At 33.7% G+C, this 11,964-nt stretch overlaps 2 protein-coding genes across 2 annotated transcripts; both read right to left on the bottom strand.

The window, feature by feature from the left end:
- On the bottom strand, positions 79-1,496 carry LOC104701210 (U-box domain-containing protein 20-like). Its single transcript, XM_010416857.2, has one exon. The coding sequence runs from the start codon at positions 1,482-1,484 to the stop codon at positions 141-143; it is 1,344 nt and encodes a 447-aa protein (XP_010415159.1). The 5' UTR covers positions 1,485-1,496; the 3' UTR covers positions 79-140.
- On the bottom strand, positions 5,210-8,600 carry LOC104701208 (receptor protein kinase TMK1-like). Its single transcript, XM_010416855.2, has 2 exons — positions 6,086-8,600; positions 5,210-6,000 (listed from the first exon to the last, which is right to left on the bottom strand). Exons 1-2 carry the CDS (start codon positions 8,385-8,387, stop codon positions 5,468-5,470), a joined length of 2,835 nt encoding a protein of 944 aa, XP_010415157.1. The 5' UTR covers positions 8,388-8,600; the 3' UTR covers positions 5,210-5,467.

The raw sequence follows: 11,964 nt of genomic DNA, 5'->3' as shown, positions 1-11,964 counted from the left end.
TAAATGAGTTTTGGCTTTGTGGTTTACAAGTTGGTTAAAGACGCTGCTAGAAAGAGAGGGTTTAGAAAACAGAGGAAATAAGAGTTGCACAAAAAATTTGTGTTTCCTCTCTATATACAAATGTATGTATAGTTAATGTATCAAAATGGCTTCTTAACATGCTTGAACTCAATTGAAGAAGAATCAGAACGATCAACAAAACCATTCATCTTCATAACTTTATTCATCATCTTCAACAACTCAGTCACCTTCTCCTTCGTTCCTTCACCACATCCAACTTGTAGCATCACAACAAGCTTCTTGAACGCACCTAATCTTAAAGCTTGTTCAACCTCAGACCCATCTCCACTTTTACAAATCTTCCACATCACAGAAACCAAACTCTTCTTCTCAGTGATCTTCAATATCTTCTTTACCAAAACTGGTATCACCAGCTCGTTTCTTCTCACTTTCTCTCTTCCTTCGTTAGTTTCGCAAATCGCGTTTAAAACCATTAACGCTTTTTCACAAACGCTGTTTTCTGAATCAACTAGCATCTCCACTGTTATATTCACAAGATCCAATTCAAGAAATCTTGATATTGTTTCTTGATTTGCCAAGATCATGTGGTGGATCGAAACTAACGAGTTGACGCATATAGTATCGCGATTAATCAATTTCAAGAACGCTTCTTCGACACCATTGATCTTTGTTAACGCGTGAACGTGAGCTACGTTAAGCTCAAGAAGCTCCTTTACTAAAAACGCGGCGTTTTGATCGCCATTTCTCAAAAGCTCCACCAACCTAGTAAACGACGACGTAGAGGTGAGTTTGGATTGACCTTCTGAACCAATGGGAAACATCCACGTCAGCACAGACACAGTCTCCTCCAATAATTGTGACGCTTTCGCGTTTTTAGAAAACGCGTCGAAACAAACGCAAAGGACTAATCCGGCGCCGTTTTCCTTAACGCATTTACGGTTCCTCTCGCTCTCTTTTCCCAATCTTTTCAACTTCCCAACCATCTCGCTACAAACGGCGTGATCTCCACGCCGCGTCGCAGCGAGTAACTTCCCACAAATCTCGGTGACTTGATGACTCGTCACGGGTACACGTGGCGTAGGGATTCTCTCAATCCCGCCGCCTAGTGACGACCCGCACCAACCTTGAATCATCCTCCGAATAGTATGATTCGGAATCTGCTCCAAACTTGACAAAACCGTGTTAGTAACGGGACAAGTTTGGTACCCGGACTCGATCCATTTCTCGATGTTTTCGCGGTCGTAAGTGATCCCGGAAGCAATTATCACCGGATCTTTCATTAGCTCGTATGAAATCGGACATAGAAACTGCGACGGAATCGTTATTTCAGTTTCTTCCGAACAACTAGTCACCGGAATGATCTCCTTCTTGTTGCCTCCACGACGTCTCACTCTCAATGAAAGTCCCATTCTTTGACTGTTCTCTTTTGGTAATGAATAAACAAGTTGAGAGATGACAGACATTTATATATTTACGTATGTATGAATGCATAAAAACTTAGGGATAATAAATGTTATATATTTAAATCAGTCACTATCATACGCTTCTGGAACGCGAGTTGGGTGAAAGTTAAGTTTTAGGTAAATGAAAAAAAATAAACACATCACGGGAAAAACGAAATTTGAATAATGGAGATGGTTTATGTCAATATTATTCGCTAGCTGTTAAAGAATCGGAAAAATTGACCGTTGAATGTTTGAAAAAATTTAATGACATGACAAGTGACAAACTAATATAGAAAAGATGAAGATGAGAAAAATTGCTTAAACCTTGGTTGGGTTTTTTTGGAGTGACTTGTGAAAATCCATAAAATACAGTATTTTTAACACTAAATCTTAAAATTATTAGGACGTTGTCAATAACAAAAAAAACTTTCAAATATCTTTAACTTACAAAAATTGTAAATCAGTCTAATAAAATCTAACTTAACCCGTAATATATATATATATATATAACTTTCAGTTATAACTTCTCAAATTTTAAAATTTTTAAATTATATATAACTTTCACTTACGATTTTTTACTTATAAATTTGATATACATTTTCCGTAGATATACATTAATATCTTATTGCAAGTTAAATCCGACTCCGTAATTTTTTTTTGTCTACCATACATTATATTAGAAGATAATTCCAAAATTGATTACTCAAACCGAAGAGAAAGAGTTTACAAATACTGTTTCTGAAACTAGAGAACGCAAAGAACAGGGAAGACAATATGCCCTACATTAGCCGTATGCAGAATTGCTAAGATCGGAGTAAACTGAAATCATCCACCAAATTAGAAAAAGCGGGTTATTCTTCCGAATATTGCATCATTGCCATCAATTTGCCGTTCTGTAATTTTAATATACAATTTTTATAAGTTGAGAGTTTTTTCTTTATAGAGGTTTGTGAGAATCCATAGAATAGGGTTTTTTTTTTTGGTGAACTAGAATAGAGTATTTTTGTCCGTCTTAGAATAATATTTTAAAAATGAAGAAATAATGTGAAATCGGCTAGTTCTAGAGATTGACCAAGTCAGTGGTCAATAGTCGGTGCATGAAAATACTACCATGCGCATTTGTTCATTACGTTTACGTTCTTACCTGTTTTTGATTATTCTCTCTATAGCTTGAGATTATATCAGTCTGTCCATATCCTTCCCACTACATAATATCTTCTTTTTTAAAAAGAGAAATATAATAATAGTAAGGAACACGGCAACACCTATCTCCAACTCATAAACCCGATCTTGTACTTTCCAGCTAAGTATGTGTTCGACGACGTCGACGACCAAGACCAACATCATCTTAACCAAACCATATAACCCAAACAGCCAAACTGCTTCATTTTTAACTATTACATTTACATCAGTGTAAGTGAATATTTTCATTTTGATTGTGCATGGTGGCTAGCGATATGATATTTTCTTACGAGACGACGACATATATAATACCAAAATCTTTCGATTGTCAACCTAAAATTTTTAATTTTTGATGAATTATTTACAGTCTTAGTAAAGGAAAAAAAAAGAAGATGATGAGGATTCTTTTATTTGATGAATTGGAGCAAAAATAAGTTCCTCGTCAAACTTTGTTATTAGATGCGAAATAAATAAATTTTTTCTTTTAAGTCTTTGTTTTATTGATACTAGAGATTATTTGTTCAAACAATTTTTTTTTCTTTTTTTTTGTTAAAGGATCTTCAATTGTTTCTTCAAATCATAATTTGAGTCCTTTACTACTTTTGTATTTTAAACTTCTTACATTTATGGTTGTGTAAACTCAATTTAAGGATTTGAATGTCTATCTTTTTCTAAGGGAAATTAGTCAATGAGAGAGTTTTCTATATTTCATATGGAGATTGTTTTAGAAGGGTTTTTCTCTGTTTATTGAAAAAACAGATGAGCATTTGACTTGGAAGGAAATGTTGGAGTGTGACACAATATTGATTCATGATTTCAGAAAAAAAAAAGTAAAAATAAGATTCAAGAGAATTTCATATTATTTGTTTCGCAACGTTCTGTGATGTCTCATAAACAAGAGCTTGTTGTCCTTCAACAGAAGGCTAGATAGCCATATTTGTTATTCAAAAAGATTTGAGATGTAGCTATATGTTCATTTCGTTGTTCTTCTTCACGCCCTCGACAATATTAGTGAGAGATCACGTTTTGACTGTGACTTTGTGAGGAGTGGGCATAATTGTTAGTGAGTTGGGCTTCAATTTTGTGGAGTCCTTTAGTGTTTTCAATTCTTTACATTCTCTAGTCTTCTCTTTTGGAGTCTCTTGTGGTCTAATCTTAACCCATAACTGAGGCTATTTGCAAGATTCACCTAACTAAAAATCATCCACTACGAAGTGAATGGTCAACAGTTTGAAAAAGGAGAGATTGAAAAAAAAAAGTTGAAAAAAGAATAAGTGTTTGCACAATTTTATATAAATAAATTTACAAGAAAAAAAAATCTATGATGGAAAAAGTAGAAGAAACCAATCTGTAATCGAATGTTTTAAGTTTTAAAATCAGCTAATTCAATCATATATTCGTATTCTAATGTTGGAAAATTTAGTTTTTCAAGATTAATTACAGCATGTACCTGAATAAATATTTGCTCCTAAAATTTATTTTATGTTTATTAAAAAATTAAAACTTAATTGCAAAGTGAACATAAATGTTTGTTTGTTTAGTTAAAAGAATTATACTTTCTTGTAACATACAGTACTTGTGGTTAACACTTCTAAATGTTCTGTTTAGTAGTAGTGTAAAGTGTGTACATTATATCCATCTTTTAAATTATCTTTTTCTTTCTCTTTTGGGCCATAGTACTAAACGCGTTATATGAAAAAGGAAAAAAAATTTAATAAAACTCAGTCCTGTCCAATTTTCAGCTTAATATATAACTTTGCTCAAAATCTAAATTTCATTGTATATAGACAAAAATATATGTTATGTGTTTCTCTTTTGCTTATGAGACACATAAGTACAAACGTGGGGAAAAAATATCATTATCTCTCTTTTCTATGTGCTGTATTGAATTGTAATTATGTACAACTTTTATTTGATGATAAGAGTAACGATATATATATGATTATGTTAGATCTCCAGCTCTGTTGTTTTATAATCAGTAATTGCTAACAAAACAAAAAATGTAATCCTTAAAATATGATTAGAATTATTGTAGTCCTGACCAAAACTTTGTTTATTTGTTGGATGTGGTTGAACTGTTTACCAAACCTTTGTCTTAATGATAACCAAACACACTTTTGTCTTTCTGTCATTTTCAACCATATTATATTTCATCTCAAAACCAGATGATACGTTTGAATGTTTGAATATTTGAATATTTGATACAATCTGAAACCTAAATTTATTTATAAACTATAGGCATATTTAGTTAGTTAAAATTTGGTTATATTATTTGGTATACTATTACAATGTTTATAAACCAAAAATCCGAAGAGCCGAAAAAACCGAACCGCAATCTGGATCAACACTCTACATATATGATATAAATGGCTAAAAAGTGTTGAATTTGTGTCAACATATACTAATTTAACTTGTTGAAATACATTATTTACTGCAATTTAAGTGTATGTAAAAAAAAACTAAATTCACCAAATACATTTTGGTGGAGGTCAAGTAGACGTCAACTTATAGAGATACTAAAAAAAACGAAGATCCAAACAAAAGAGACAGCCATGTGAAGATGGATCCAATGCCAACCTCTCTACCTCACTGTCATTACCATTTTCCTCAAACTTAATAATTAAGACTTTAAAAGTACACACGTCACCTTTTCTAAATCAAGAAAACAAAAACACCAACAACAAATAATATTAAGAAACCAAATTAAGCCCTAAATGTTACTTGAAAACAAGAAACATGAAAGAATTGTGAGAGGAGGAAACACAAATATACAGAAGAAAAACAAAACAAATCTTGGGTTTGAGGAAATCACTCATTCATCATCGTCCATCTACTGAAGTGAAAGACTCAGCGAATCCGTAAGGTCTAGTGGGAATACTCATCTGCGTGTTGTCCAAGCTAGGTAAAAGCGATGAAGTCGAAGATTCGAGATCGCTTCTTCCTTCATAAGCTTGCCATTTCTTAAGTGCCTGAGGCAAAGACATGTCGAGATCGATACCGTATATGTCTTCTGGATTCTGATCTGACGGTTTCCATAGCTCGACGAGTGAGGACAGAATGTTGACTGCGTGTCCCATGTCTGGTCTCTGGTAAGGCTCACGGGCGCAGCAATGGCCTGCTAGTTCAGCAACAGTATGAACGCTGGCTAGGGTTTCTTCGTCAAGGTCTATTGTTTGGTCGATCGCTTTCTTGAATGATGATTCTTTATTGATGTACATCCGTTTGAACCAGGACACCAAGTGAATGCTCTCTTCTGGTTGCGATTCGTCTAGAGACTTTCTACCTGTTATGAGTTCCATTAGAATTACCCCGAAGCTGTACACATCTACCTTCGTAGTCACACGTCCCGTTACTGCAACAAACAAGATTACAATCAGCATCAAGAAAGTAAAGTAACCTATATATTATCATAAAAAACAACCTGTAAGCCAACTAACCTGCATATTCAGGTGCCAAGTAACCAAATGTTCCAGCAATTCTGGTTTCAATCGATCCTTTCCCTTCAGGGGCGAGACGAACAAGTCCAAAGTCTGCAACTTTCGCCCTCATATCATCACCTAGAAGAATGTTTGAAGGCTTAAGATCTCTGTGAATGAAGCTTTGATGAGCTAATCCATGGAGATACTCCACACCTCTTGCTACATCCAAGGCTAACGTCAATCTCTGTTTCCACAACAGAGGCTTAAGCCCTTCCTCTGACCACTCAAACAAATGCCTACTCAATGTCCCTTGCGGCATATACTCATACACAAGAAGCTTCTCGTTCCCATCCAAACAATAACCGAGAAGTGTAACCAAATGACGATGCCTAACCTTTGTTAAAACCGCAATCTCTGACTTGAATTCTGCAAAACCTTTACCAGCAATCACTCCATTCTCCATTCTCTTAACTGCTATCTTTGTTCCATCGTGCAATTCGCCTTTATACACAACACCGAAACCTCCTGATCCAAGAATGTTATCTTCACTGAAGTTGTTAGTCACGGAACGAAGCACTTGTATTGAGATCAGCATGTTTCCTGCTTCCACCATTTGGATATTATCACCTGCCTCACTCGTACCAGGAAGCGTGTAGGTATCACTTATACCTCCAACGCTTACACTTGAACCCGCAACAGTGATTTTCACACTCTCATTGTCAGAACCTGAATGTCGTGGATGCACCACTACTGCATTTGAGCTCTCCCCTCTTGTGCTACGCTTTTGCCTCTTCTTGTACCAGCAGAAAACTAATAAACCGATCAAGAAGATCGATAACAGACCTCCAAGTACTGAACCAACAATGATTCCTATAAAAGTCGAAGACTTCATTCCTCTCCTGTCCTTATCACCATCAATTCCTGAACCAGAATCACCTGAAGGCGAAGAAGAAGAACCAGGAGACGGCAAAGAGCTTTTTGCCTTTCCAATGTCAGGATTACCATTAGTATTCACAACCACATTGCTTCTGAAACCAGGGACCTTCCCAAAAAGCTGGTTAGTCGAAACATCGAGTGTTTTGAGATTAGGTAACGTTGTAAGCTCTTGAGGAATCGTACCCGTAAGGTTATTGATTCCAAGAACGATCCTTTGAAGCGATTTAATGGCTCCAAACTCAGGAGAAATCGTCCCTGTCAGACCCATTTTCTCAAGATTGATAATAGTAATGTTCCCATTGCTACAAGCAATCCCAATCCAGTTGATGCAAGGATCATTTCCTTTCCAACTCTCAGCAAGCCTGAGCGGATAATGGAATGAACTAGCTATCAAAAGCAAAGACTTCACTCGAGGATCACACAAACCAGTACTAGACAAGCAAAAGCTATTGGAATTATTATCCAAATCAACCGAAACAGAGCTCTTAAACTCAGGAACTGGTCCTTGAAGATGGTTATTAGTCAAGTTCACAACTTTAAGGGACTCAAGACTTAACAAAGACTCAGGAACTGGACCAGTGAACGAGTTATCCCTCAAACTCAAGCTCTCAAGCTCTCTAAGACCCGAAAAGTCCGGTAAAGGACCCGAGAACGCGTTGGAATGAAGCCAAACCTCTTTCAAACCAGTCATGTTCTGAAGAACATCTACTGAACCAGTTAGTTTCTGACCATTAAGCCACAAAGACTGAACCTGCGAGCCAGCAAAACTCAGAGGCAACTCACCTTCCAAGTTATTGAAAGCCAAATGCAAAATCGACAAACCGGGAAACTCATCCGGTCCGAGAAAACCGGGTAATTTACCGGAGACATTAGCCGAGTTCGCCGAGAAATTCTGAAGAGCAGAAGCGTTTCTCAAACTCTCAGGAATCTCCCAAGACTTGAAAGGGTTGTTATCGATCTCTACAGACTGTAACGAAGTTAAACCTTCAAAGACATCACTAGGGATTGATTCGAAGTTGTTGTTACTAAGCATCAAGACTTGTAACGAAGCTAAACCACTTAAAGAAGGAACAGAGCCAGAGATGTTGTTCCATTGAAGCTCAAGCCTTTCGAGCTCAGGTAAGTTACGTAGATCAGGAGAGAGTGTACCTTGAAGACCCGAATGCCCGATTTGGATCCGGGTCACACGTTTTGTACTTGTACAAACGACGTGAGTCCATTTACACGGGTCAGGGCCAGACCAACCGAGAGAAACAGGTGGGTTTAAGCTCTTCTTGAGTGAAAGCATCGCGGAGATATCTCCATCGGAGTCAGCTTTGGATGAATTGAGAAGAAGAATGAGAAATGAAATCGAGAAGAGAAGAAAGGTTCGTCTTTTCTTCATAGCTTGAAGAAAACAGAGGAGGTTGAAACAGAGAGAGAGATGTGTGGGATAAAGGTTGAAGCTTTAGGGTTAGAAGTTGATGGAAGTGGAAATGGGAAGATGGGCCATTGAGAGAGAAGGAAGGAAGAAGAAGGAGAAGAAGAAGAAGAAAGATTGAAAACTATGAAGCAGAAGCCAAGGAGGCTGCACATGGGATGTCTGCCCCACTAAGCCAATGACAGTTTGGTAACAGATTAGATACATCAATTTTTTTTGTAATCCAGATTCTCTTATTTTAAATACTAGGTATTAGTTCAAGCAATGTCTGGCTGCATGCATAATAACTTTTATTATATTTTTGAAATTTTGGTAAAATAAAATATTGTTCTTTAATTTTTTTTTTGACAACAAAATGATCAGCTCATAAGAGTCAATGTAAAGAAAAAACATTTACAAACAAAATAGGATGCGGAGATGTACACGCTTGGCGTGCCAGAGAATCCGCGCTTACATTAGCATTTTTTGAAATTAGAGATAAAGAGAAAGAAGAAAACTTCTCCATGTCCATCTTGATTCACATGATTTGGTTGTTTGTTGATATAAACTCAACACTCACATATAATATTTCAAAATGAAAAATATTACTTTTGAAGTGATAAACTAAATTAGTTTTCTTATAAAATTATATGAACTTCAATCTCAAGAATTTTTAAAACCTCAAGGATAACTTATATCTTTTTGGTTTTTTTTTTTTTTTTTCACTCATCAATTTAATTTATAGTGCTAGATTTCATACTAATGGTTTCATCTTTAGAGAATTTAGAATTATATTATTTTTTTTTATATTTCACTTCCAGCTAAATATAATTTATTTTTAGGATCATTTTTCATTTTGATTAAAACACAGAGACCAATTTTTTAATTATGTTCTTTTTGTTTTTAAAAACCTCAAATTGTAAATCAAATAAATAATATATTGATCTTTGCAAATTTATCTATTGGATCACAAAACAAAATAGATTTTATAAATAGAGTTAATCGACTTTACAAAACAAAATAGACTTTATAAATTGATAATTATATTGATCTTTAAATATTATATTGATCTTTATAAATTATTAAAAATGATACATGAATACGTGAGATAACTGGAGACATAGGTAGATAATTAGATATGGATTATTTCAACTTCATGATCTTATTGTGTGGTGAATATTGTAAGAAGGTATGAAAATAATGACTTATAAGATGTTAATATGAGATAAATCTTTTAAAACATTTCAAAAAACAATATAAGATATACACATCATACAAACTCTAAAACTAAGCTTTTACAATGATATTTGATTTGATTTTTTTATAACCCATACAATAACAATAACAAAAAAACACAAAACAAAAAAAGGAGATTAGAGATATAGTTGAAGAAGATATGAGAATGAAAGAGTGAGAGACTAAGAGAATAAGATAATGAGTATTTATAGGAAGAGAAGTGATGAAAATTACATTTAGAAAAATGAGAGTTACAATTCTAATTTATTATTTTGTTTTAATACAACTTAGTGGAGAAATAAAGTTAATGCATAATTTATAGGAGGCATTTATATGATTTCAGTTTTATATTATGTGAGTTAGAAAAATGAGATTTAAAACTCTAATTTATTATTTTGTTTTAATACAATTGATTAATACAACTTAGTGGAGAAATAAAGTTAATGCATAATTTATAGGGGAATTTATATGATTTCAGTTTAATATTATTTGAGTTAAATGTGAAAATTAATTATTTTTTACTTTGTGTTTTATTATACATATTTTTTGTTAAAATTGCATTGCCAAGTGGACCAATAAGGAGAGAGTGAAACTTTACTTTTATATAGATGATTTCAAATTCGAAATTTACACCATTTTTTAAAATCATATGCACAAAAATAAATCACTGTATTATAGCAAAAGTTTAATTCACAGTTTTTTTTACAGGTTGTTTAGTCGTATTATTGTTGTTATTTTGTAGTATAACCTAAGTAAACCTTGTTGTAACTTTCAAGCCTCAAGTTGGACTTTAATTAAGAAGTCATTTTACCCAAAGAAAGTATACTCGTTGTACCAGTTACACAGTCTGAACAGTTTGTTTCCAAATACATAAGTGAGGTACACATTAATGTCTTCAAAGGATAACATAACAATTATTCTAGGAGGAAAGAATTAAATAATCAAACAATAAAGGTGAAATTTACATATTTTTACAAATTCTATATTCGGGTAGTTCACCAAAAATTTAGAGATCACACATCGAGGGTTCTAGGCTGTCAAATGGCATAAGAGTGCAAAAGTTGTGAAAAAGATTGGCAAATGATTCGTAGATAACACAAAAAGCATAAAAAATATTACAATACGTAGCCAAAGATATTATAAAAAACATATAAGGTGTTAAAACAAAAATTCATAAAGAAGCCTCGACTAACGAGAGGCAACAAAGATATACAAACAAAAGAAATGAAACTATTATTATATACAATATAATATGAATATATGTGATGCAAATTTTTAATATAAAATTGTTGTGTCTGTTTTTAGCAAAATGCTACATGTATCTTTCGTTGCTGTCTCATGAATCATGATGTTTCAAAAGTCCTTTATCCTTTTATATTTACAAGTATCGTATTATTGTGACTTTCTATGGGTGCAAAAACTTTTTATATGTGTATAGGAAAAAACCAGGTGAAACTGATTCCCCATGCACATGGCTTCTCTGCAAAGATCTACAAGAAAAGAAAAGAAAAACACCATATTATTTCTAGCTTCTAAAAGTTCCAAGTGCTATAGAAATCTCATATTTTAAGAGAGCAATGCCTATTTTGTTTTTTAGGTTGGATAATAATTGTGTTTGTCAAAAATTAGAGAATGATGATGAATATTGGTAGTGAGCGAGACCTGTCAAAAATACTAAATGAATTCAACATTTTTCAGATAACTGCAAGACTTTGCATTATTTGAAAACAAAAATATTTTTTACTTGTTGGGTTAATTTATATAAAATCATCGTATGCAATCAAAGCCCAGCTACTTCTATTGATAATATAGCAATCATATAACCAAATCACAGTCCTCCATGATAATTTGTTATCTTTGTGATGAAACCATGTTGTCACTAATTTAGCGAAAATTCTCGACAATCATTTCTAATTTGTTAGTAGTAAAATAGTCACTCATCAGTTACTAATGAAACATATAAGTCAACAATTTATTAGAAAAATTACGATAAATTTATAAGTCGTAAGATCTGTCATAAGCGTGTACGTGTATGGTGTAGGTAGTCTATTTACAAATATATGCAAGTCTCGAATCATTACAAGAATATATGCAATGAAAATTTTTCTAACAAGTTTCCTGGGAAACGGTTTATAGTGAAAAAAATGAGATAAACCCCATTCTATAGCAAATCGTTCGTCGCAAATTCAACACTTGTTTCTTCCACTTGGATCCATGAAACAATATGCTACTACTGAAACATGGAAGAGTTGAAATCATAAATCAAAACACTATGTATGGATGGTATGAACTGCCTTAACAAGAATTCTTGAACAACAATGAACGG

This window comes from Camelina sativa, chromosome 7, assembly GCF_000633955.1.
Source record: "Camelina sativa cultivar DH55 chromosome 7, Cs, whole genome shotgun sequence".
In the NCBI taxonomy this organism is placed as follows: domain Eukaryota; kingdom Viridiplantae; phylum Streptophyta; class Magnoliopsida; order Brassicales; family Brassicaceae; genus Camelina; species Camelina sativa.
Note: the sequence above shows the minus strand (reverse complement) of the source record. Positions and strands in the feature narration are given on the sequence as shown.